The 27,351-nt window shown below is 41.4% G+C and overlaps 5 protein-coding genes and 1 pseudogene across 8 annotated transcripts in view; all 6 read right to left on the bottom strand.

The window, feature by feature from the left end:
• Positions 1-288: 288 nt before the first annotated feature.
• zgc:174259 lies at positions 289-27,105 on the bottom strand. Of its 2 annotated transcripts, none has more exon segments than NM_001111208.2 (5): positions 289-1,143; positions 1,751-1,895; positions 2,026-2,305; positions 2,394-3,010; positions 27,053-27,105. In NM_001111208.2, coding segments are annotated over 4 exon segments (1,230 nt in total). In that variant the 5' UTR covers positions 2,998-3,010; positions 27,053-27,105; the 3' UTR covers positions 289-942.
• On the bottom strand, positions 5,816-8,751 carry zgc:113828. 2 transcript variants are annotated; one of them, XR_015490281.1, is made up of 6 exons: positions 8,688-8,723; positions 7,863-8,479; positions 7,678-7,771; positions 7,492-7,582; positions 7,216-7,360; positions 5,816-6,609 (listed from the first exon to the last, which is right to left on the bottom strand). XR_015490281.1 is itself a non-coding variant. In NM_001030107.2 (5 exon segments), coding segments are annotated over 4 exon segments (1,230 nt in total). In that variant the 5' UTR covers positions 8,467-8,479; positions 8,688-8,751; the 3' UTR covers positions 6,214-6,408.
• LOC147843997 (alpha-1-antitrypsin homolog) lies at positions 10,897-15,018 on the bottom strand. The gene is made up of 3 exons (XM_087253549.1): positions 12,153-15,018; positions 11,877-12,021; positions 10,897-11,270 (listed from the first exon to the last, which is right to left on the bottom strand). Exons 1-3 carry the CDS (start codon positions 12,350-12,352, stop codon positions 11,070-11,072), a joined length of 546 nt encoding a protein of 181 aa, XP_087109675.1. The 5' UTR covers positions 12,353-15,018; the 3' UTR covers positions 10,897-11,069.
• Positions 15,332-16,418, bottom strand: LOC147843996 (uncharacterized; annotated as a pseudogene). Its single transcript, XR_015490686.1, has one exon. The product of XR_015490686.1 is annotated as an uncharacterized LOC147843996, transcript variant X1 (transcript).
• Positions 17,047-27,351, bottom strand: part of LOC147843995 (uncharacterized) — a 29,231-nt gene continuing 18,926 nt past the window's right edge. Inside the window, exon 2 of the mRNA XM_087253536.1 lies at positions 17,047-17,096. The gene's annotated coding sequence lies outside the window, so the exon portion shown is untranslated. The remainder of the gene's footprint in view (positions 17,097-27,351) is intronic.
• serpina7 (serpin peptidase inhibitor, clade A (alpha-1 antiproteinase, antitrypsin), member 7) lies at positions 24,534-27,102 on the bottom strand. Its single transcript, NM_001105589.3, is given in 5 exon segments — positions 24,534-24,929; positions 25,585-25,729; positions 25,859-26,141; positions 26,233-26,849; positions 27,053-27,102. Coding segments are annotated over 4 exon segments (1,233 nt in total). The 5' UTR covers positions 26,837-26,849; positions 27,053-27,102; the 3' UTR covers positions 24,534-24,728.

Genomic DNA, 27,351 nt, shown 5'->3' with positions numbered 1-27,351 from the left:
TCTGGTATTGCTTATTTGGTGTACTGTGTCGACATCGATGCATTCAGGCAAAAGATCCAACACGACTCATTTATTAAATGTATATGCTGAATCACTGGTATGTTGTGGTTTTGAGTCACCTTTATTTTATTTTCAAGATCTGAGGTGAAATACTCTGCTGCTGCTGCAACAAATGTCATTCAAAATGACATTCAAACTCACAAAACTCTTAGCATTTAACACTAAATAAAGCACATGGGGTGTATCTGAGGTGATCATCAGTTTTCAGTTTTCTGTTGTTCAGCTGCAGGAAACAGAAGCCGTCTCTAATATATCAATTCAAGGAGTTGGTTAGAACAAAAACTAATATGGGAAATATTTCTTCTATCATATGCCGCTGCTTTTATTTAGAACACGGTTTAAATCAACCTTTAGGCTTGATCGTCAGACTCTCTCCTGTTGGTCCTCTATCTGGCAACCTGCGTTTGCATGTACTTTGATCCAGGAATGCAATATCCTAGTTCAACTACTGGGTCAAACTTACATACTGCACCTTTAAGAAAAAGGTTTTGTGTTTTTCTACTGTGAGTGAAGTCCAGCAATTTGTTTTTGTATTGTTATTTTAGCTCCTTATTTTCCATCCAGAGTTGAGTTATTGAACACAAAATGTGTGATGTATGAAAGTAATCAAATCAGTAGTAATACTGAAAATAATACTAAAATCATAGAACAGTTGTCATTTGGTGGGTAAGATTAAATAAATCTCACAAAGCCTGCATGGTACCCTGTGTTGCAAGTCCAGTTTTTTGCATTTTATTTCCCACCATCACCTACATTAGCTGATCCAGCTGTTTTATAACAATAAGAACTGAACTCTGCAGGAAGTCAGCAATATATGGCACAGCAGTTGTTAAATGGTTTCCACCTACTGGTTAACATTGTTTTAACATCTTGTGGGCCACATCATAGTTTTTCATTTGGGTTGACCACTTTCCCAAAGAAAAGGATGTTGTCATTTGTTTGATCCGTGATAAAGATCATGAATGGGCGATCAAATCTCAAATCACTCATTGGGCTGTAGGACATAAATCTTAAATGAACTGTTGTCACTGCTGCTGCGGTGGTTCCTTTCTCATCGATATCCAGAGTGGCTTTATGCAAAACCTAAAAGTAAATCAAACAAACTCCTCTTAAAGTCTTTTAATTGTATATTTAAAACAATCCCTGTCAAAACAATTCCTGTCCTCAAATCTTCAAAAACTACAAAAGTTGCTGCCTGAATGGATTCAGTTCTGATTCACAGAGTCTTATTTTGATTTGACCAAATATTTACCTTGATTAGATTCAGTGAATATAAATTGAAAATAAATGCTGCTCATATTTCAGTAACACTTCAGTTACAGTAGGTCACGATTCCTGCTATTAACTACTGGGTTATTACCTACTATTAAGACATTACCTGTTCATTAGTAGTTATAAAGTATAATCCTATTCTGCATTCCTAATCTTACCCAAATCTAAACACAGCTTTTACTAACTATTATTAAACAGTTGATTTAGTTTGTTAGATTTAGTTTAGATAAGTTTGTTAAGCTGGTAGTGTTAGTTATTGGTTTGTTAATAACAGGAATTGTGACCTTAACTAAATTGTTTTTTTTTTTTAATGAAATGGTAAACATCATGTTAGATACTGTATATAATCTTTTCAGAACTGCAAATCACTGTTGACTTGACTTTTTGACTTTGAATAGAGATGGATTTGAAACTTTACTTTTGAAACGAAGATCTTTTCCTCTGAAACTCCTGTAAAGTCGGCTTTTATTGAAAACATATCAGCCATTCCCATTCCCTTCAAAATATCCTTCAGGGAGTATGATGTTTTCAGAGAAAGCTTGGGGACGTAGATGTCAACTTCACTGCAGGACAAAAAAGAAGTCACTGTGGTTAAAGATGACTGGGTAATCCATATGATGAACGCACTTAAAACACTTTAATGAAACAATTGGGATGTAACTTTGGATTTTAGTTTAGATGTAGACAACCAACCGTTCAGATACACTTCTCCTCCACTTTTCAATGTGCTGTCTAGAGACTGTCATCTCTAGATCTTTGATGGTTTTTCGCCCCATGTGAACATCTGGGACAGCCAGAAACATGGAGAAGGAATCGTAGTCAAGACAGAGGACTTTAGTGGACAGTTCAGCATCATAATAGACTTTGAGACGTTCATACTGATGCATCATTTGCACTGGAACGGTGGTCTTATCATCTATATGAAATGTACTCTCGCTGGTTGTTTCTGGGTTAAAAGGCTTGTCCCATTTTCCTTCAGAAGAAAGAGTGCAATTATTTAAGATCTAATACCATTTCCAGAACTCCAATACTTTGACAATTGTGTAAAGCTTCACATTTACCTTTAAAATATATGTATGTGAGAAGTACCATAAAAGTATCCGCATCCAGATCATCGACAGCCTGATTGATTTTTCCATGTGTTTTTTCCTCCACATATTTATTAATTTGATCGACTGTTTCTTTGACCCTGAAATCTACAGTGAAGCCATCAGAGTGGTAAAACTCCTTCATGTCCTCCAGAAACTTGGAATGAGGCTTAAATCGGTCGCTTGCATAAAGAGCAGTGCCAACATCGATGTCCACTCCTGTCCTATTGCCGATGTCTTCCAGGAGACTGTGAAACAGCTGGTGCATTTCCTCAGTGCTGAAGATTGTGCTGTTGTAGCCAATGCCACTGAGAAGCTGCTGTTTGGTGTCTCCACCGGCTCCTAAAGAAAGCTCAGAAAGGGCCATAGACACACTGAACGGAGAGAAGAAGATGTTTTTGGACTGATAGTCAGGCGATTCTATAAGCCTCTTGTACAGGTGAAAAGCAAAATCGTTGTTCATGTTTATCAATGACGGGAGTTTAGCGCTAATGGGAGGTTGTTGTAAAGTCTCTTGATTCCCACAGATAACTATTGCAAAACCACAAATCCACAAAAATACACCGTTCTGTTCCATGGTCTTGAAGTCTCTGAGAAGAAATTAACAGAGTTTACATGTAGCAACATTTTTGTGACAATGTGTCAGGGTTCAGGAAGAATGAGGGAGTGAGGACTCAAGTGCAAACAGGATGATTTATTGATAATAAAAATAAAACAAAAGAAGAACAAAAACCACCCTGAGGGGGAAAAACATAACTATGACACTAACAAACAAACTTGGCTGGCATGACAAGAGCAGGAACACATGGGGAGTTTAGACGACAAACTGGCACAGAACAGAAAACATGAGGGGATTATAAAGCAAAAAGTAAATAGACACACAGGTGAACATGACAAACTAATAATGAGTTAACAAGGAGGGTGGGACTAGACAATAGACGGGAGAGCGCATGACACAGAGAGACAACACAAGCCATGCGCTCACATAAAACAGGACCAGAACATGCAGCCAATGAGAATACTCATTAACTGCATGTTTATGACAAGACAAGCACAACACTGAAGCACACGACAAAAGCACGTGACCACAATGTAAACACAGAGGCACGTGCTTTGACAAGAGACGCAAGACACTAGCACACGATAGATAAACACCTTACCGTGCGCTCACACATAAGCAACGTGCATGCTTCATCTCAGCGCCAACCAAAACTGAAACCAACTAGACGGAGGCGCAGAGAATAAAGCAGCGCGATGCTGACAGAACAAACACAAACACTAGTACAAGAGCGCGCGCGTCTGAGGGACACTCCGCATACACTTACGACGGCACGCGCACACAGAGACAGAAACAGGACCAGACATGGGTAGTGTCAGAGCTCTGCCACCAAAACAAGAATTTACAAGACCAGAGTGGCAGAACCCTGACACAATGAGGACATGTTCATGACAGTTTGACGCATCAGTGACGATGAACAACTCATCATACTGCTGTATTTTCTGTCTTCTAATGTTCATTTAAAAGGTCAGATTTACATATGTTTATCAAACAAAACAATTATTCAATAATTCAGATCTCAAGCACAGAAATGTCCTACCTCTTCAGACAGCTGTTGTTCCTTTTTTTTCAAACTAGACTAGTCGAGTTATAAAGCCTGTGCTCTTACAGTTTGTTTGATCATAAAACAACCTTTAGTCTGTTTACTTTTTATTTAACTTTAGTTAGAAAATAAATTATTAACCTCCAAGAAAGCCCTCAAATCAGCAGTTAATAAATGGTCACAGGCCATCAGCATTTTACCTTAATGAGGAGAAGACTGTACAGTATGCACTTGTTATATCCGTAATCATTTTCAGTCAAATCCCATTATTATTAAATTGAATTGTGTTTATGGATGTATTATGATAATTAACTTTGGCTTTACTGTACTAAAAGTGTAACAATTTTAGTGTATCAATATAATTTGTATAACCAGTTTTACTACAAACAGAAAGCTATATTTACTGTAGAAAAAAAACTAAAATCTTAAAAATAAATTGAGTAACATGTCATTGACATTGATAAGGTAAAGGGTCTAATGGAAAGGTCATCATAGCTGACCAATCAGCAAATATTATTTTATGTAAAATAATTTGCTTATCTAATAGAAGACCTATATTATTATGCAAATAATTATTATGGTGTAAAGGGTGCATGTCAACAAATCAATGATAAAAAGACATTGATCCACTTTCTGCACACACACATGACTGTGTAGGCTGGGTGAAGTGAAGGAAAGCCATTGACCTTCAAGATTAGCAAATGATTTATATAAAGATATTTGACTGTTATATGGCAGCTTAATACACCAGTTTGTTTTTAACACCAAAGAGGATTTGTTCTGGTGAAAGCTGTTGGAAAATTAAAATAGTGTTATTGTTACTTTCTGATTGTGGTTACTGGTTACTTTATGGTTACTTTCTGATGTGTGGCTCAGTGGTTAGCACTGTTGCCTCACAGCAAGAAGGTTGCTGGCTTGAATCCCAGTTGGGTCAGTTGGCATTTCTGTGTGTAGCTTGCATGTTCTCCACGTGTCTGCGTGGGATTTTTTCAGGTGCTCCGGTTTTCCCCACAGACCTTTTAAATGCACATACTGGGATTTGTTCAGTAAAAGTGTTTCTATCGCAGTTTATGAGCATCTTTTCTGATCGAATAACAAGTTTATCCTACTCAGTTATGCGCATAGGTTTTTGTGCTTTTTTTCAAAAGTTATGTGCATCACGACATTTCCATTAACTTTTTTTATGCGCGAATCCAAAATGAACATAAAAATAGGTGGATGGAAACGTAAGGCTAAGGCGAGAAATACCGCTTCATCTTTAAAAAAGGGAAGGAGACTGACAGAAACTCAGAGTGTAGAGAATTAAACCTGCTCTACAAATGACATTGTAACCCCGTGTCCCAACAACAAGCTACGTGACGAGATTTGCAGTGATAAGCAATTTGGCTGTTTGCATCAGGCGAAACATGACTTTAAAATTTAAATGCAGCCATTCAGAAGCACATAATATACACTCACTCACGAAAGGGTAAGGATTATAATCTATATTTAATACATTTTAAAGCTCTTTAACATTATTAAATGTACATGCTGAATCACTGATATGTTGTGGTTTTGAGTCACCTTTATTTTATTTTCAAGATCTGAGGTGAAATACTCTGCTGCTGCAACAAATGTCATTTAAAATGACATTCAAACTCACAAAACTCTTAGCATTTAACACTAAATAAAGCACATGAGGTGTATCTGAGGTGATCATTGTCAGTTTTCTGTTGTTCAGCTGCAGGAAATAGAAGCCGTCTCTAATATATCAATTCAAGGAGTTGGTTAGAACAAAAACTAATATGGGAAATATTTCTTCTTTTATATGCCGCTGCTTTTATTTAGAACACGGTTTAAATCAACCTTTAGGCTTGATCGTCAGACTCTCTCCTGTTGGTCCTCAATCTGGCAACCTGCGTTTCCATGTACTTTGATCCAGGAATGCAATATCCTAGTTCAACTACTGGGTCAAACTTACATACTGCACCTTTAAGAAAAAGGTTTTGTGTTCTTCTACTGTGAGTGAAGACCAGCAATGTGTTTTTGTATTGTTATTTTAGCTCCTTATTTTCCATCCAGAGTTGAATTATTAAACACAAAATGTGTGATGTATGAAAGTAATCAAATCTTTAGTAAATAAATGAAATAAAATCATATAACAGTTGTCATTTGGTGGGTAAGATGAAATAAATCTCACAAAGCCTGCATGGTACCCTGTGTTGCAAGTACAGTTTTTTGCATTTTATTTCCAGCCATCACCTACATTAGCTGATCCAGCTGTTTTATAACAATAAGAACTGAACTCTGCAGGAAGGCGACTCTAGTAGTCTGCAATATATGGCACTGCAATTGTTAAATGGTTTCCACCTACTGGCTAACATTGTTTTAACATGTTGTGGGCCACATCATAGTTTTTCATTTGGGTTGACCACTTTCCCAAAGAAAAGGATGTTGTCATTTGTATGATCCGTGATAAAGATCATGAATGGGCGATCAAATCTCAAATCACTCATTGGGCTGTAGGACATAACGCTTGCATAAACTGTTGTCACTGCTGCTGCGGTGGTTCCTTTCTCATCGATATCCAGAGTGGCTTTATGCAAAACCTGAAAGTAAATCAAACAAACTCCTCTTAAAGTCTTTTAATTGTATATTTAAAACAATCCCTGTCAAAACAATTCCTGTCCTCAAATCTTCAAAAACTACAAAAGTGCTGCCTGAATGGATTCAGTTCTGATTCACAGAGTCTTATTTTGATTTGACCAAATATTTAACTTGATTAGATTCAATGTAAAAATTGAATATAAATGCTGCTCATATTTCAGTAACACTTCAGTTACAGTAGGTCACGATTCCTGCTATTAACTACTGGCTTATTACCTTCTATTAAGACATAACCTGTTCATTAGTAGTTATAAAGTATAATCCTATTCTGCATTCCTAATCTTACCCAAATCTAAACACAGCATTTACTAACTATTATTAAACAGTTGATTTAGTTTGTTAGATTTAGTTTAGATAAGTTTGTTAAGCTGGTAGTGTTAGTTATTGGTTTGTTAATAACAGGAATTGTGACCTAAACTAAAATGTTTTTTTTTTTTTTAATCGAAGGTTAAACATCAGTTTAGATACTGTATATAATCTCTTCAGAACTGCAAATCACTGTTGACTTGACTTTTTGACTTTGAATAGAGATGGATTTGAAACTTTACTTTTGAAACGAAGATCTTTTCCTCTGAAACTCCTGTAAAGTCGGCTTTATCTGAAAACATATCAGCCATTCCCATTCCCTTCAAAATATCATTCAGGGAGTATGATGTTTTCAGAGAAAGCTTGGGGACGTAGATGTCAACTTTTCTGCAGGAAAAAAAAAGAAGTCACTGTGGTTAAAGATGACTGGGTAATCCATATGATGAACGCACTTAAAACACTTTAATGAAACAATTGGGATGTAACTTTGGATTTTAGTTTAGATGTAGACAACCAACCGTTCAGATACACTTCTCCTCCACTTTTCAATGTGCTGTCTAGAGACTGTCATCTCTAGATCTTTGATGGTTTTTCGCCCCATGTGAACATCTGGGACAGCCAGAAACATGGAGAAGGAATCGTAGTTAAGACAGAGGACTTTAGTGGACAATTCAGCATCATAATAGACTTTGAAACGTTCATACTGGTGCATCATTTGCACTGGAACGGTGGTCTTATCATCTATATGAAATGTACTCTCGCTGGTTGTTTCTGGGTTAAAAGGCTTGTCCCATTTTCCTTCAGAAGAAAGAGTGCAATTATTTAAGAAGATCTAATGCCATTTCCAGAACTCCAATACTTTGACTATTGTGTAAAGCTTCACACTTACCTTTAAAATATATGTATGTGAGAAGTAACATAAAAGTATCCTCTTCCAGATCATCGACAGCCTGATTGATTTTTCCATGTGTTTTTTCCTCCACATATTTATTAATTTGATCGACTGTTTCTTTGACCCTGAAATCTACAGTGAAGCCATCAGAGTGGTAAAACTCCTTCATGTCCTCCAGAAACTTAGAATGAGGCTTAAATCGGTCGCTTGCATAAAGAGCAGTGCCGACATCGATGTCCACTCCTGTCCTATTGCCGATGTCTTCCAGGAGACTGTGAAACAGCTGGTGCATTTCCTCAGTGCTGAAGATTGTGCTGTTGTAGCCAATGCCACTGAGAAGCTGCTGTTTGGTGTCTCCACCGGCTCCTAAAGAAAGCTCAGAAAGGGCCATAGACACACTGAACGGAGAGAAGAAGATGTTTTTGGACTGATAGTCAGGCGATTCTATAAGCCTCTTGTACAGGTTAAAAGCAAAATCGTTGTTCATGTTTATCAATGACGGGAGTTTAGCGCTAATGGGAGGTTGTTGTAAAGTCTCTTGATTCCCACAGACAACTATTGCAAAACCACAAATCCACAAAAATACACCGTTCTGTTCCATGGTCTTGAAGTCTCTGAGAAGAAATTGAACAGAGTTTAGCAACATGTTGGTGACAATGAGGACATGTTCATGACAGTTTGACGCATCAGTGACGATGAACAACTCATCATGCGGCTGTATTTTCTGTCTTCTAATGTTCATCTAAAAGATCAGATTTACATTTATTTATCAAACAAAACAATTATTCAATAATTCAGATCTCAAGCACAGAAATGTCCTACCTCTTCAGACAGCTGTTGTTCCTCTTAAACTAGACTGAGTTATAAAGCCTGTGCTCTTACAGTTTGTTTGATCCTAAAACAACCTTTAGTCTGTTTACTTTTTATTTAACTTTAGAAATAAAATAAATTATTAACCTCATAAGAAAGCCCTCAAATCAGCAGTCAATAAATGGTCACAGGCTATCGGCATTTAACCTTAATGAGGAGAAGACAGAATACAGTACAGTATGTACTTGTTATATCCGTAATCATTTTCAGTCGAATCCCATTATTATTTAATTGAATTGTGTTTATGGATGTATTATGATAATTAACTTTGGCTTTACTGTACTAAAAGTGTAACAATTTTAGTGAATCAATATAATTTGTATAACCACAGTTTTACTACAAACAGAAAGCTATATTTACTGTAGAAAAAAACCTAAAATCTTAAAAATAAATTGAGTAACATGTCATTGACGTTGATAAGGTAAAGGGTCTAATGGAAAGGTCATCATAGCTGACCAATCAGCAAATATTATTTTATGTAAAATAATTTGATTACCTAATAGAAGACCTATATTATTATGCAAATAATTATTATGGTGTAAAGGGTGCATGTCAACAAATCAATGATAAAAAGACATTGATCCACTTTCTCCACAAATACACACAGATGACTGTGTGGGCTGGGTGAAGTGAAGGAAAGCCATTGACCTTCAAGATTAGCAAATGATTTATATAAAGATATTTGACTGTTATATGGCAGCTTAATACACCAGTTTGTTTTTAACACCAAAGAGGATTTGTTCTGGTGAAAGCTGTTGGAAAATTAAAATAGTGTTATTGTTACTTTCTGATTGTGGTTACTGGTTACTTTATGGTTACTTTCTGATGTGTGGCTCAGTGGTTAGCACTGTTGCCTCACAGCAAGAAGGTTGCTGGCTTGAATCCCAGTTGGGTCAGTTGGCATTTCTGTGTGTAGCTTGCATGTTCTCCACGTGTCTGCGTGGATTTTTTCAGGTGCTCCGGTTTCCCCCACAGACCTTTTAAATGCACATACTGGGATTTGTTCAGTAAAAGTGTTTCTATCGCAGTTTATGAGCATCTTTTCTTATCGAATAACAAGTTTATCCTACTCAGTTATGCGCATAGGTTTTTGTGCTTTTTTTCAAAAGTTATGTGCATCACGACATTTCCATTAACTTTTTTTATGCGCGAATCCAAAATGAACATAAAAATAGGTGGATGGAAACGTAAGGCTAAGGCGAGAAATACCGCTTCATCTTTAAAAAAGGGAAAAAGACTGACAGAAACTCAGAGTGTAGAGAATTAAACCTGCTCTACAAATAACATTGTAACCCCGTGTCCCAACAACAAGCTACGTGACGAGATTTGCAGTGATAAGCAATTTGGCTGTTTGCATCAGGCGAAACATGACTTTAAAATTTAAATGCAGCCATTCAGAAGCACATAATATACACTCACTCACGAAAGGGTAAGGATTATAATCTATATTTAATACATATTAAAGCTCTTTAACATTATTAAATGTACATGCTGAATCACTGATATGTTGTGGTTTTGAGTCACCTTTATTTTATTTTCAAGATCTGAGGTGAAATACTCTGCTGCTGCAACAAATGTCATTTAAAATGACATTCAAACTCACAAAACTCTTAGCATTTAACACTAAATAAAGCACATGAGGTGTATCTGAGGTGATCATTGTCAGTTTTCTGTTGTTCAGCTGCAGGAAATAGAAGCCGTCTCTAATATATCAATTCAAGAAGTTGGTTAGAACAAAAACTAATATGGGAAATATTTCTTCTTTTATATGCCGCTGCTTTTATTTAGATCACGGTTTTAATCAACCTTTAGGCTTGATCGTCAGACTCTCTCCTGTTGGTCCTCAATCTGGCAACCTGCGTTTCCATGTACTTTGATCCAGGAATGCAATATCCTAGTTCAACTACTGGGTCAAACTTACATATTGCACCTTTAAGAAAAAGGCTTTGTGTTCTTCTACTGTGAGTGAAGACCAGCAATGTGTTTTTGTATTGTTATTTTAGCTCCTTATTTTCCATCCAGAGTTGAATTATTAAACACAAAATATGTGATGTATGAAAGTAATCAAATCAGTAATAAATGAATGAAATAAAATCATTATAAGTTTTTATTTGGTGGGTAAGATGAAATAAATCTCACAAAGCCTGCATGGTACCCTGTGTTGCAAGTCCAGTTTTTTGCATTTTATTTCCCACCATCACCTACATTAGCTGATCCAGCTGTTTTATAACAATAAGAACTGAACTCTGCAGGAAGTCAGCAATATATGGCACAGCAGTTGTTAAATGGTTTCCACCTACTGGCTAACATTGTTTTAACATGTTGTGGGCCACATCATAGTTTTTCATTTGGGTTGACCACTTTCCCAAAGAAAAGGATGTTGTAATTTGTTTGATCCGTGATAAAGATCATGAATGGGCGATCAAATCTCAAATCACTCATTGGGCTGTAGGACATAAATCTTAAATGAACTGTTGTCACTGCTGCTGCGGTGGTTCCTTTCTCATCGATATCCAGAGTGGCTTTATGCAAAACCTGAAAGTAAATCAAACAAACTCCTCTTAAAGTCTTTTAATTGTATATTTAAAACAATCCCTGTCAAAACAATTCCTGTCCTCAAATCTTCAAAAACTACAAAAGTGCTGCCTGAATGGATTCAGTTCTGATTCACAGAGTCTTATTTTGATTTGACCAAATATTTAACTTGATTAGATTCAATGTAAAAATTGAATATAAATGCTGCTCATATTTCAGTAACACTTCAGTTACAGTAGGTCACGATTCCTGCTATTAACTACTGGCTTATTACCTTCTATTAAGACATAACCTGTTCATTAGTAGTTATAAAGTATAATCCTATTCTGCATTCCTAATCTTACCCAAATCTAAACACAGCTTTTACTAACTATTATTAAACAGTTGATTTAGTTTGTTAGATTTAGTTTAGATAAGTTTGTTAAGCTGGTAGTGTTAGTTATTGGTTTGTTAATAACAGGAATTGTAACCTAAACTAAAATGTTTTTTGTTTTTTTAATCGAAGGTTAAACATCAGTTTAGATACTGTATATAATCTTTTCAGAACTGCAAATCACTGTTGACTTGACTTTTTGACTTTGAATAGAGATGGATTTGAAACTTTACTTTTGAAACGAAGATCTTTTCCTCTGAAACTCCTGTAAAGTCGGCTTTATCTGAAAACATATCAGCCATTCCCATTCCCTTCAAAATATCCTTCAGGGAGTATGATGTTTTCAGAGAAAGCTTGGGGACGTAGATGTCAACTTTTCTGCAGGAAAAAAAAAGAAGTCTCTGTGGTTAAAGATGACTGGGTAATCCATATGATGAACGCACTTAAAACACTTTAATGAAACAATTGGGATGTAACTTTGGATTTTAGTTTAGATGTAGACAACCAACCGTTCAGATACACTTCTCCTCCACTTTTCAATGTGCTGTCTAGAGACTGTCATCTCTAGATCTTTGATGGTTTTTCGCCCCATGTGAACATCTGGGACAGCCAGAAACATGGAGAAGGAATCGTTGTAGTCAAGACAGAGGACTTTAGTGGACAATTCAGCATCATAATAGACTTTGAGACGTTCATACTGGTGCATCATTTGCACTGGAACGGTGGTCTTATCATCTATATGAAATGTACTCTCACTGGTTGTTTCTCGGTTAAAAGGCTTGTCCCATTTTCCTTCAGAAGAAAGAGTGCAATTATTTAAGATCTAATGCCATTTTCAGAACTCCAATGCTTTGACTATTGTGTATAGCTGCACACTTACCTTTAAAATATATGTATGTAAGAAGTAAAACAAAATAAATTTATTAACCTCATAAGAAAGCCCTCAAATCAGCAGTCAATTAATGGTCGCAGGCTATCAGCATTTAACCTTAATGATGAGAAGACAGAATATAGTACAGTATGCACTTGTTATATCCGTAATCAGTTTCAGTCGAATCCCATTATTATTTAATTGAATTTTGTTTATGGATGTATTATGATAATTAACTTTGGCTTTACTGTACTAATAGTGTAACATTTTTACTGTATCAACATAATTTGTATAACCACAGTTTTACTACAAACACAAAGCTATATTTAGTGTAGAAAAAAAACTAAAATCTTAAAAATAAATTGAGTAACATGTCATTGACATTGATAAGGTAAAGGGTCTAATGGAAAGGTCATCACAGCTGACCAATCAGCAAATATTATTTTATATAAAATAATTTGATTACCTAATAGAAGACATATATTATTATGCAAATAATTATTATGGTGTAAAGGGTGCATGTCAACAAATGAATGATAAAAAGACATTGATCCACTTTCTCCACAAATACACACAGATGACTTTGTAGGCTGGGTGAAGGGAAGGAAAGCCATTGACCATCAAGATTAGCAAACTATTTATGTCCACACTAATGCGTTTTCATTTGAAAACGCATATTTTTGTCTCCATTTTGCCCTTCCATCCACACTGAGGCGCGTTTTTGGGAAACAAAACCGTATCTTTTTGAAAACGCTCTCCAAAGTGGATAAATTTGAAAACGCCATTTTTGTGTCGTAGTGTAGACTGTGAAAACGGAGTCTTTTGAAAACGATGATGCGTTTTTTGTCATGTGACAGTCATGTTATTAATTCAGCAAAAATGGTGGACCACATCTTGCAGCATTTGTTTTGGATGCTCTCAGTTTTGACAGCATTGTTAAAAATTAATGTAAGTTTGTATATGCTCCAGTTTGGTTTTTATCAAAGGACATGGAACGTGTACTCAGCTGTTATTTAGCGGCAGGTCTAGACCACAGTTATGGTTCAGACCGTACATGGAGCAGAGATTTTGGGTGAGACCTGGACGATGTCGTGTTTGGTGGTATAACTTTGTGTGTGGACTTGTTGTGCCTGAGGAGTGGCGCGAGAACTTCAGAATGTCTCGGGATTCTTTGTATCGTCTGAGTGAGCTGTTACGACCTCACATTGCCAGCCAATGCGAATAAGATCACCGGTGGACGTTGTTACAAAGGTTGCATGTACTTTGTACTATTTAGGCGTTGAAGGCAGGCTGCGGAAAACAGCGAATGCGTTTGGATTAGCCAGACAAACTGTGTCCAAAATAATCAAAGAAGTGTGCAGAGCACACATTTCATCTGAGTCCCTAGTATGTTTCACTTCCATTTACAGAAACTGAGGTGCAGAGGCTTGTCACAAACTTTTATCAAACACATGGGATGCCGCAGTGTCTTGGAGCCATTGACTGCATGCATATTCTGTAGAAATAAAACAGCCTTCCGCCCACTCCACTGATTACATCAACAGAAAAAACAGCTTCTCGCTAAATATCCAGGCTATCTGTGATTACAAAAACTATTTCATGGACGTCGTTATTAAATGGCCTGGCAGCGTACACGATGTGCGCATATTTGCAAATTCAAAAATCAATGCTTACTTGAAAGATGGAAAAATTCCTTCTTGTCCAAAAGTAATCGTGGAAGGAGAAGATCCTATTCCTGTCTTTCTTCTAGGAGACCCGACATACCCCCTGCTTCCCTATGTCATGAAAGAGTATGCGAGTGGAGGAAATACTCCTTAAGAACAGTACTTTGGGTTGTCATTGTGCAAGTGCAGAATGGTGATTGAATGCGCATTTGGCCTGCTAAAAGCACGATTCGGAGCATTACGGAGGGCAATGGACATAAATCTGGACGATCTTCTGTTCATTTTCAATGCTTGTTTTGTTTTGCATAACTTTTGTGAAGCTAACAGAGAAATCGTTCCAGACCAAACTGTTGCTGCAGCTGTCCAGCATGACAGAGACTTCCAGCCACCAACACAGCACAATAATTTCAGAACAGAATGCAACGAAACTGAGGAAAGACGAGTAAGAAGTGTGCTTACCATGTTTTTTGACCCGTGAATGATGCTCTTCATTTTTTGGAAGCAATTCAGTATATTCTGTATCATTTCATCAACCAACTGTTGCATTGCCATTGTCAAATATGCTTTAATTTATGGGGTTTACAATATTTAGTTCAATTGTATCAGCTTTTTTTTATTTTGAAGTTGTGATAGCGTACACTGTGAACATGAAGAGTCTGAAGTGCTTAATTGTAACAGTCATATTTACCATTTGTGTTAAAGCACTGCACTGAGTCTCTTAAGTTTTTTTTTATATATATGTTTTTTATTGCAAATACTACAATTAAACGTTCACAACCAATTAATAATTATCAAAATCTAGCTTTTATGACATTGAGCTTGTGTGATTAATTTTTCCTTTTAAATTGTATCATATACACTTTTCTGTGAACAAAAATATATCTAAAGTGCTTATGCTCCTGAATAATGCATTCAACATTGAAACCGAGGTTGTATTCATTAAAGTTTCTGTAAAGCAACAAAAAAAAAAATTACTTCTTGATTTGTTATTGCTAAAATTATCAGCTGAAAAGTCCACTGTCAGAAAGTACAGTGACAAGCATTACAAGCATACAGTTCAGGCATCGTAAACATTACTGCAGAACCTCAAAATGTCAAAAGCAAATAACACAGTTACTTTACTGTAAACTTTAGGAAAAATGTGCATTGCAATAAAAGAATAAACAACTGAAACAAAGGGTCAACTTTGTAACCATGGCTACGATAAACTTAAACAAGCCATTGCAATTAAACCAAATACAAAACAAGATTTATTTTAGGAACTTTAAGGGTTAAAGACCTCACTACTCTCTGTCATCAGAGTAAATATACTCAGTGTACGAAAAAAGAGCAGTATCTTGGTGTTGTGGTGGTGTCGGTCGTGCTGCTGCTGAAGATGGGGCAGAGGCACCAACTGGAGCATAGAGGTAACCATAATGCTGCTGATGGTGTGAGCTGTTATGTGATGGTGGCGGTGGTGCAACAAACGGATTCTGGGCCATTGACTGTCTCATAAGCACAAACAGATCTGTAACTGAATTTGTCAGTTTTTCAATGTTTGATGTTAGTCTGCCAATATTCTCTGAGAAATCTTTGTTTGCAGCCTCCATCCTTTCAAATGTCTGCCTCCTCAGCTTGAGATCTTCCTGTGCAAGTGTAATGAGCTGACCTTCATTTGACAGTTTACGTTTAAGCCTCTCTTGTCTGTACGATGAAAGTGTTGCGTTCAACCTGTCACATCTGTTTTGCAGCTCTGTAGGTGTCCCAACTGTGTCCGAGTCTTGACTTGCTGTAACAGGAGAAGGAGTAGAACTACACGGCGAAGGAGAAGGGCTATCGCGACTGGTTGATGGTGGTTAAGTGTCATCAGTGCTCTTGTTTATTTCGTTTGTTTCGATACCGCAACTGATGGTATAGTGACGGCCAAAGAACCACCCCAAATCTGTTCGCACAGCTCAAAGTACAACAATACTACTCTTCCATGCGCGCTTTTCTTTCCGGAGTCTACTGCGTGTCTGTACTTAAGCCTTATAGCCTTTAATTTCGTTGAGTTTAGTAATGTCGTTTTTACTGGGAGGGTAAGCAGCGTCATCAGCAGAATACTGTTCTTCAAAGCGGTCCAATATATCGGCGTATTTGTTTTGGCACGTCTACCAGTCTACATTTTCACTCTCTTTTGCAACTTTGTATTCACGTGTTACTCGAAGCGGCAACTCCACGTCATTGTCAGTCCATTTAAAAAAACTCTGTGCTTTTCCTTGACATTTTTAATGTGTGCTAATCTCCCTTTCTACAACTGACCGAGTCCGAGAATGGACATCATTGTATCTGCTCTCTTGGTCAGTTTTTGGGTTGTTGAGGGGGGTTAACAGCCACGTCTTTAATGGATAACCGTGGTCTCCTAAGATGCAGTTGAAAAATTACACTCAAAATAAATAAATAAAAAAACTAGGCTGGAATAATATCTTTAAATGCATCTTACCAACTAAAGCCTCATACCATGCTGTTTATGAGAAGAAATGAATCATGGGTTGACCAAGGCCACCTTGCCGCAATATATTGTTGTGCATTTGAGCATCACATATTATTTGCACATTTATTGAATGGACATGTTTCCGATTCACGTATGCAAACTCGTCTTCAGATGGTGCCTTTATGGCAATGTGCATGCAGTCGATCGCTTTGATTACATTGGTAAAACTGGCGATTGCTGCAAATGGTATAGTCAACTGCATGGTATAGACACCTTATATACCTGCTATACATGCTGATGATCCCGTCCCATATAGCTGGCATTGCATGGCTCAAAGACGACTGGCTTAACCCCGAGCGGTCTGTCAGTTCCTTTGGAAAAGAACCAGTTGCCAGGATACTTTGTTGTTATGATACTTTGAAGTGAGCAATGTAACATAAGTTCCCCTTCGGGGGGAACTCCAGCACTATAAGTGGATTTGATTGTTAAAAACCACGCATTGGGAGGTTCGGTTCAGAAGCTACTCGTCTGAAAGAGTATTGAACGGGCCAATTAAGAATGAATTGGCAGCGCAAGCCTGCGCAGGTGAGCGGCATAAGCAATCAACTGAGTATATAAGCTCACCTGGCGCCAGCAGACACTATCCTTTTTGCTTCAGAGACTTTTCTGATCGAGCTTCATGAGGGTTCCTCCTGCTGTCTACAGCCACTTCGAGTGAACAAGTGTCTCCCGGTCCAGAGCGAGTCCACGCAGCGGCAGATGGTCGAGCTGGGTTTCTCCCTTGCCTGGCGTCCCTTTGGGTCCGGTCCTCCAGAGCGGTGCGTATTGTTGCAAAGCATCCTAAAAGAGCAACACAGTCGTGCAGCACGTCCTTTTCAGGACGGCGCTCCGACTGTGTGTTTCTGGTTGCGGGGGTTTCCTGGCTCGGGATGATGGGCACGATCACTGCATTACATGTTTGGGGGTCCAGCATGTTAATGTGGTGCTCCGGGGCGGTTCATGTCGTCACTACGATGCCATGACCGTCGCGCAATTGAGATCGCGGCAAACTCTCGTGAGAGAGCGAGCCACCCCAGTCGCCTCCTGTTCTGCAGCGGGCGCTCGGGCAGATCTGAGGGTTCCAGCGAGAGATAATCCGCCGCCTAAGGGCTCGCGGACCTCTCGCTCCTCCAATCGCTCCATCCAAGCTTCGGGCGCTGGGAGTGATCCGTCTAATCAGATGGTAGCTCTCACACTCGCTGTCACTGGAGATCAGATGTCCTCCGCGGCATCGGAGGGTGGGCTTTCATTGTCCGACAATGATCCGGACCCGCTCGCCCCCTTCGGGCAGGTGAGCACTGTCAAAACGGATACTGAAACGGACGTGTTAGCCGTGCTTTCCCGGGCTGCTTCGGCCGTGGGTTGGAGATGGTTTATCCCCCAGCTCCGCGGCCGGACCGACTAGAGGGGCGTTCCCTTCTTCCCGGCGACGCACAGTAGGCTCACGCGGTCTTAAAGAGCACCTTTTTTCTGCTCGTGCTGCGTGTCCCTCCACCCTCACCACTCTTGGTGGTGGAGCAGCCAGGGGGTATGTGGCGATTTCTCAGGTTGAGTGTGCGATGGCGGTTAATCCGCGCAGCGCCTCTTCTTGGCGGGGTCTGCTTCGTCTGCCATCCAAAGCCTGTGAGTTTTCGGCTCCCTCGGAGCTAGAGCTTACAAAGCTACGGACCAGGCTGCATCCGCCTTGCATGCGATAGCCACCGTCCAGCGCTACCAAGCGCAGGCGCTGGCCGAGCTGCACGAGGGTGGGTCTAACCCAGGCTTATGAGCTTCGCACCGCAGCCGACAAAGCTCTTCGGACTACTAAGTCCGCTGTGTGTGCTCTGGGGAGGACGATGTCCACACTAGTGGTCCAGAAGCCCCACCTCTAACAAAACTTGGTTGATATGCGCGAAGTTGACAAAGTCCGCTTTCTTGACTCGCCCATATCCCAAGCTGGTCGGCGACACAGTCTGCGAATTCACCCAGGAATTCGAGGCAGTGAGAGAGCATTCCGATGGGTGATGTCTAATCGGCGGCCCCGTAAGCCCACTCCGCCCGCCGTGCCATCCATACCTGCTCCTCGCCAAAGGCGCCCGCCTACGAGAGCTGCACCGCTCCCGCACTCGCCTCTGGCGAAGCGAGCGCGTCGAGCACCTCGGAAGCAGGCCACTCCCCCTGCCCAGAACGCCGCTAAGTCTGGCAAACGGACCGCGAAGCGTCCCTGGGACAGGTCATCTGGAGAGGAGGGAACTTGCTCTTTCCCCGCTGGAGGGCGGGGCGCCATTTCCAACGGCACTTTTTACTGCCATGAAATGAAAGGGCACTTTTCCACTTCTCCGGAGGTGACAGCCCGAAATCTGCCAGTTTGAGCTCAGCCCTCTAGCTCGTAGGTTCGGTGCACTTCGCCAGTGGCTCACGGGCACTGCAGGCCCTGCCAGCCTGGGACGCGCCGCCTCTCAGCTCGCAAGGTCTGCATGCTCCGCCAGCGGCTGACGGGCGCTGGGGGATGGTCTCCCTTCTCCCAGCCCCCAAGCCCCCCCTCCGGAGTCAGGGTGTGGAGCCAGAGCGAATCGCTCTCCTCCAGCTCTTCTGTGGGACCCTCGCGCTCCCCGGATCAGCACACCAGCTCCGCGCAGGAGTCAGGGTGCAGAGCCAGAGCGAATCGCTCTCCTCCAGCTCTTCTGTGGGACCCTCGCGCTCCCCGGATCAGCACACCCGCTCCGCGCAGGAGTCAGGGTGCGGAGCCAGAGCGAAACGCTCTCCTCCAGCTCTTCTGTGGGACCCTCGCGCTCCCCGGATCAGCACAATGATTGCTGCGATGATGTCATTAGCGAGGGCTCTGCCTGCCTGGTTAGCGCGGGCCAGCCCCTCGCGGTGGCTCATACGCACGATCAGACTCGGCTATGAACTACAGTTCTCCAAACAGCCTCCCAGGTTTACGGGCGTGTATTTCACAAGGGTCAATCCCCTGTCCGCCCCTGTCTTGCGAGAGGAGATTGCTGCCCTCCTGGCGAAGGGTGCAATCGAGCCGGTACCTCCAGCCGAGATGGAGAGCGGGTTTTACAGCCCGTACTTCATCGTACCCAAAAAGAGCGGTGGGTCACGGCCAATCCTAGATCTGCGCGTTTTGAATCGCTGCCTTCACAAGCTGTCGTTCAGAATGCTTACGCAGAGGCGCATCCTCCGATGCGTTCGTCCTCAGGATTGGTTTGCAGCCATAGACCTGAAGGACGCGTATTTTCATGTCTCCATTCTTCCACGCCACCGTCAGTTTCTGCGGTTTGTGTTCGAAGGTCGAGCATAGCAGTACAAGGTCCTCCCCTTCGGGCTCTCTCTGTCTCCGCGGGTCTTCACCAAACTCGCGGAGGGTGCCCTAGCGCCTCTGCGGCTTGCGGGCATCCGCGTACTCAATTATCTCGACGACTGGCTGATTTTAGCCCACTCTCGGGAGCAATTGACTGCGCACAGAGACGAGGTGCTCCGGCATCTCCGCCTATTGGGGTTGCAGGTCAACTGGGAAAAGAGCAAACTCGCCCCGGTGCAGAGGATCTCTTTTCTCGGGATGGAGCTGGACTCGGTCACCATGGTAGCGCGCCTCTCCGGAGAGCGCGCTCGCCTGCTGCTGAACTGTTTGAGGGAGCTCGACAGCAAGTTAGTGGTCCCACTGAAATATTTTCAGAGGCTCCTGGGGCATATGGCTTCCGCTGCGGCCGTCATGCCGTTCGGATTGCTCCATATGAGACCACTTCAGCACTGGCTTCAAGATCGAGTTCCGAGACACGCATGGCATGCGGGCACACACCGAGTCTCTGTTACTGCGCTGTGTCGCCGCACCCTCAGCCCCTGGAACGACCCCTCGTTCCTGCAGGCCGGTGTGCCTCTGGGACAGGCGTCCAGTCATGTTGTTGTTTCGACAGATGCTTCCAGCACAGGCTGGGGAGCCGTGTGTCGCGGGCATGCAGCTGCGGGCCTGTGGGTAGGTGCCCAGCTGCATTGGCACATCAATCGCCTAGAGCTGTTGGCAGTGTTCCTTGCTCTCCGCCGTTTTTCTCCGGCGCTGCGGCAGCAACAAGTGCTGGTCAGGACGCACAGTACGGCGGCGGCAGCGTATATCAACCGCATGGGGGGTATGCGCTCTCACCGCATGTCTCAGCTCGCCCGCCATCTGCTCTTCTGGAGTCACCCGCGGCTGAAGTCGCTGCGCGCCATTCACATCCCAGGTATGCTCAACCGTGCAGCCGATGTGCTCTCACGGCAGCAGATTCACTCTGGAGAATGGAGACTCCACCCCGAGTCTGTTCAGCTGATATGGGCGCGATTCGGGGAGGCCCAGATCGATCTGTTTGCTTCCCCCGAGAACGCTCATTGCCAGTTATTTTATTCCCTGACCGAGGGCTATCTCGGCACGGATGCACTGGCCCACAGCTGGCCTCGGGGTGTACGCAAGTATGCGTTTCCCCCAGTGAGCCTGATCGCGCAGTTAATGTGCAAGGTCAGGGAGGACGAGGAGCAGGTTTTGTTAGTTGCGCCCCCCTGGCCCAACCGAACCTGGATATCAGAGCTCTTCCTCCTCGCGACGTCCCTCCCTTGGCAGATCCCTTGAGAGAGGACCTACTTTCTCAGGGACAAGGCACCGTCTGGCACCCTCGTCCCGATCTCTGGAACCTCCACGTGTGGTCCATAGACGCGAGGAAGACTTAGGTAACCTGCCGCCCGCGGTGGTTGATACCATCACTCAGGCTAGAGCCCCCTCCACGAGGCGCGCCTACGCCCTGAAGTGGAGTCTATTCACTGAGTGGTGTGTCTCTCGCAGAGAAGACCCCCGATCTTGCCAGATCAGTGTTGTGCTCTCTTTCCTTCAAGAGAAGCTGGACAGCAGGCTGTCGCCCTCCACTCTCAAGGTTTACGTTGCTGCCATCTCCGCTCACCATGACGCGGTGACTGGCGGCACCATGGGAAAGCATAACCTCATCATCCGGTTCCTCGGAGGCGCTAGGCGAATTAATCCAACTCGCCCCCCTCTCACGCCCTCTTGGGATCTCGCCCTCGTTCTCACGAGCCTGCGATTTGATCCCTTCGAGCCACTTGATACAGTATCTTTAAGATTTCTGTCCCTGAAGACAGCTCTGCTGGTCGCGTTGGCCTCCATTACGAGGGTCGGGGACCTGGAGGCATTTTCGGTCAGTGACTCGTGCCTGGAATTCGGGCCGGGATTTTCTCACGTTATTCTGAGACCCCGCCCGGGTTATGTGCCCAAAGTTCCTACCACTCCTTTTAGAGATCAGGTAGTAACCTTACAAGCGCTGCCCCCGGAGGAGGCAGACCCAGCCCTGTCCTTACTTTGTCCAGTTCGCGCTCTGCGCATTTATGTGGACCGTACTCAGAACTTTAGATCTTCTGAGCAGCTCTTTGTCTGTTATGGCGGACGGCAGCAGGGAAGTGCTGTGTCTAAACAACGTTTATCCCACTGGATTGTGGAGGCCATTTCATGTGCCTATTTGAGCAGAGGCAAGCCGCGCCCCCCAGGAGTGCATGCGCACTCCACTCGGAGCGTTGCATCCTCTTGGGCGTGTGCGCGTGGCGCTTCTTTAACAGACATTTGTAGAGCTGCGGGCTGGGCGACACCCAACACATTTGCAAGATTTTATAATCTGCGAGTGGAGCCGGTTTCCTCAAGGGTGTTAGGTACCTTTGGTGATTAAGGAAACAACTCGGTAGGTGTTGTACACGCTTGCGGTGCCTTTTTTTCCCTAACACGGAGAGATGTGCACCCTCCTGTCTGTCAGTAAAGTTCCCCATTTGGTGAGCCCTGCAGATTCCTCCGAGGCCCCCAGCACTGACTCAGTGGAGGAGTCACTTGCTGGCCCATTACGTAGTAGGTCTGCCCGCTGGTCAGCCCGCGTTTTGGGTATAGGTGCCTGCTATGGCCGATCCCCGCTGGTGATCCCCATATGCTTTTTCCGCCACGGTTAAGTTCCCCCCCTGGGCGGACCCGTGCTTTCCCTATCTGCTAACCACCTTTTATGCGCACTCCCCCTTTTCAGGGTTAGTCCATATGTAATTCCATTTGTTTCCCCCTATTGGGTGCGGATGGTCTCCGCAGCGTCCTCCCTACTGGGATGGCACGCTTCCCAACGTACTGTCATGTATTCCTAGAATTATCTAGACGCTAGCGACTCCCAAAAAAGATACCTATTCCGTAAAACTTCTTTTGAAGTAGGATAAGTTAGGGCCAAGGGCACGTTGGAGGACCACGCCTCTCGTGATCTAGGTGCGTCACGCTTGCCTGACCGCTCTCTCATGTGGGTGTTGGTAAGGTGCAGTCATTATGGCGCTTTCAATGGGCTCCCAATGCGTGGATTTTAACAATCAAATCCACTTATAGAACTGGAGTTCCCCCCGAAGGGGAACGTTCGAGGTTACTAAAGTAACCCTTCGTTCCCCGAGGAGGGGAACGGAAGCACTATACTCCGTCGCCATAATGACTGTCCCTTAGCTGTTAAAAGTCTCTTCAGTTTAAAAAGGATAGTGTCTGCTGGCGCCAGGTGAGCTTATATACTCAGTTGATTGCTTATGCCGCTCACCTGCGCAGGCTTGCGCTGCCAATTTATTCTTAATTGGCCCGTTCAATACTCTTTCAGACGAGTAGCTTCTGAACCGAACCTCCCAATGCGTGGATTTTAACAATCAAATCCACTTATAGTGCTTCCGTTCCCCTCCTCGGGGAACCAAGGGTTACTTTAGTAACCTCGAACGTTAACTCTTGGAGTCGCCAATAAAAAAAACAAAAAACAAACACACACAAGAAATACATGTACGCTAGACATGAAGTTGACGAGGACCAACACACATTCTCACGTTAATTTCATCGTTAGTAAGTCCAAACGTGAACGTGAAACCTGGCGTACGCAAAGTTTTTGTGCATACTCAGAATTGATACATGAGGCCCCAGGTCAGCAGGTAACATTGTAACCACGTGTCCTAACAACACCCTACGTGACGATACGTGATAAGCAATTTAGTTTTGTGTACCAGACGAAACGTGAAATAGAAAACAGAAATTTAAATGCAGCCACTAAGAAGCACAGAATATGCACTCCCTCACAAAATGGTACGGATTATAATGGAATTAATACATATTAAACCTCTTTAACATTATTAAATGTGCATGCTGAATCACTGATATGTGGTGGTTTTGAGTCACAGTTCTAAGTCTAATTTTAAACAGTTTATTTTATTTTCAAGATCTGAGGTGAACTATCTGCTGCCACTTTCAGTAGTATGGCAATAAATGTCATGTAAAATGGCATTCAAACTCACAAAACTCTTAGCATTTAACACTGAATAAAGTACATCAGGTGTCTCTGAGGTGATCATTGTCAGTTTTCTGTTATTCAGCTGCAAGAAATAGAAGCAGTCTAATATCAGTATAATATATATTAAGTCAAGGAGTTTATTAGAACAAAAACTAATATGGACAATATTTCTTCTGTCGCGTGCCATTGCTTTTATTTAGAACACGGTTTAAATCAGTCTTTAGGCTCGATCGTCAGACTCTCTCCTGTTGGTCCTCAATCTGGCAACCTGTGATTGCATGTGTTTTGATCCAGGAATGCAATACCTAGTTCAACCAGTGGGTCAAACTTACATATTGCACCTTTAAGAAAAATAGGTTTTATGTTCTTCTACTGCGAGTGAAGACCAGCAATGTGTTTTTGTATTGTTATTTTAGCTCCCTATTTTCCATCCAGAGTTGAATTATTGAGCACAAAATGTGTGATGTATGAAAGTAATCAAATCAGTAGTAAATAAATGAAATAAAATCATATAACAGTTGTCATTTGGTGGACAGGATGAAATAAATCTCACAAAGCCTGCATGGTACCCTGTGTTGCAGGTTTATTTTCTTGCAATTTATTTCCAACCATCACCTACATTAGCTGATCCAGCTGTTTTCTAACAATAAGAACTGAACTCTGCAGGAAGGCGACTCTAGTAGTCTGCAATATATGGCACTGCAATTGTTAAATGGTTTCCACCTACTGGCTAACTTTGTTTTAACATCTTTTGGGCCACATCACAGTTTTTCATTTGGGTTGACGACTTTCCCAACGAAAAGGATGTTGTCATTTGTTTGATCCGTGATAAAGATCATGAATGGGTGATCAAATCTCAAATCACTCAATGGGTCGTAGGAAGTTGGTCTTATTTCAACTCCTGTCACTGCTGCTGCGGTGGTTCCTTGCTCATCGATATCCAGAGTGGCTTTATGCAAAACCTAAAAGTAAATCAAACACACTCCTCTTAAAGTCTTTTAATTGTATAATAAAGTCATGATTTAGCTTATATTTAAATGTCAATGATGTGCTTCAAAACTAACGGTTTTCCTTTATTTTTTCCAAAGTTTTGTGTAAAAAATTGTCAAAACAATCCCTGTCTCTAAATCTTCAAAAACTACAAAAGTCTGAATGGATTCTGTTCTGAGTCTCATTTTGATTTGACCAAATATTTAACTTGATTAGATTCAGTGTATATAAATTAAATATAAATGCTGCTCATATTTCAGTAACACTTCAGTTACAGTAGGTCACGATTCATGCTATTAACTACTGGCTTATTATTATTATTATTAAGATATCAACTGTTCATTATTAGTTATAAAGTATATTCCTATCCTGCATTCTTAATTCTACCCAAATCTAAACAGCTTTTACTAACTATTAATAAAGAGTTGATTAGTAGTTTATTAAGCTGGTATTGTTAGTTATTGGTTTGTTAACAACATGAATTATGACCTAAATGAAAGTGTTACCCATATTTCTAAAATTGAAGAGTAAACATCATGTTATATACTGTATATGATCTTTTCAGCACTGCAAAACACTGTTGACTTGACTTTTTGACTTTGAATAGAGATGGATTTGAAACTTTACTTTTGAAACGAAGATATTTTCCTCTGAAACTCCTGTAAAGTCGGCTTTATCTGAAAACATATCAGTCATTCCCATTCCCTTCAAAATATCCTTCAGGGAGTATGATGTTTTCAGAGAAAGCTTAGGGACAAAGATGTCAACTTTTCTGCAGGAAAAAAAGAAGTCACTGTGGTTAAAGATGACTGGGTAATCCATATGATTAACACACCTAAAACACTTTAATGAAACAATTGGGATGTAACTTTGGATTTTAGTTTAGATGTAGACAACCAACCGTTCAGATACACTTCTCCTCCACTTTTCAATGTGCTGTCTAGAGACTGTCATCTCTAGATCTTTGATGGTTTTTTGCTTCATGTAAACGTCTGGGACAGCCAGAAACATGGAGAAGGAATCGTTGTAGTCAAGACAGAGGACTTTACTGAATAGTTCAACATCATAAAAGACTTTGAGACGTTCATACTGATGCATCATTTGCACTGGAACGGTGGTCTTATCATCTATATGAAATGTACTCTCACGGGTTTTTTCTGGCTTAAAAGGCTTGTCCCATTTTCCTTCAGAAGAAATAGTGAAATTATTTAAGAACATCTAATGCCATTTCCAGGACTCCAATACTTTGACAATTGTGTATAGCTGCACACTTACCTTTAAAATATATGTATGTGAGAAGAAACATCAAAGTATCCTCTTCCAGATCATCGACAGCTTGATTGATTTTTCCATGTGTTTTTTCCTCCACATATTTATTAATTTGATCCACTGTTTCTTTAACACTAAAATCTACAGTGAAGCCATCAGAGTGGTAAAACTCCTTCATGTCCTCCAGAAACTTAGAATGAGGCTTAAATCGGTCGCTTACATAAAGAGCAGTGCCGACATCAATGTCCACTTCTGTCCTATTGCCGATATCTTCCAGGAGACTGTGAAAAAGCTGGTGCATTTCCTCAGTGCTGAAGATTGTGCTGTTGTAGCCAATGCCACTGAGAAGCTGCTGTTTGGTGTCTCCACCGGCTCCTAAAGAAAGCTCAGAAAGGGCCATAGACACACTGAACGGAGAGAAGAAGATGTTTTTGGACTGATAGTCAGGCGATTCTATAAGCCTCTTGTACAGGTTAAAAGCAAAATCGTTGTTCATGTTTATCAATGACGGGAGTTTAGCGCTAATGGGAGGTTGTTGTAAAGTCTCTTGATTCCCACAGACAACTATTGCAAAACCACAAATCCACAAAAATACACCGTTCTGTTCCATGGTCTTAAAGTCTCTGAGAAGAAATTGAACAGAGTTTAGCAACATTTTTGTGACAATGAGGACATGTTCATGACATTTTGATTCATCAGTGACGATGAACATTTTATCCTACTGCTGTATTTTCTGTCTTCTAAGGTTCATCTAAAAGATCAGATTTATATTTATTTATCAAACAATTATTCAATAATTCAGATCTCAAGCACAGAACGGTCCTACCTCTTCAGACAGCTGTTGTTCCTCTTTTCTCAAACTAGACTAGTCGAGTTATAAAGCCTGTGCTCTTACAGTTTGTTTGATCATAAAACAACCTTTAGTCTGTTTACTTTTTATTTAACTTTAGTAAGAACACAAATTATTAACCTCTGAGAAATCCCTTAAATCTGCAGTCAATAAATCACAGGCCATCAGCATTTAACCTGAACATTATGTACTTTTTTTTATCTGTAATAATTTTGTCTAATCCCATTATTAGTTAACTTAAATTTGTATATGAATTTATTATGAAAATAAACCAT

Source organism: Danio rerio, chromosome 5 (genome assembly GCF_052040795.2).
Source record: "Danio rerio strain M-AB ecotype USA chromosome 5, GRCz13ab, whole genome shotgun sequence".
NCBI lineage: Eukaryota > Metazoa > Chordata > Actinopteri > Cypriniformes > Danionidae > Danio > Danio rerio.
Note: the sequence above shows the minus strand (reverse complement) of the source record. Positions and strands in the feature narration are given on the sequence as shown.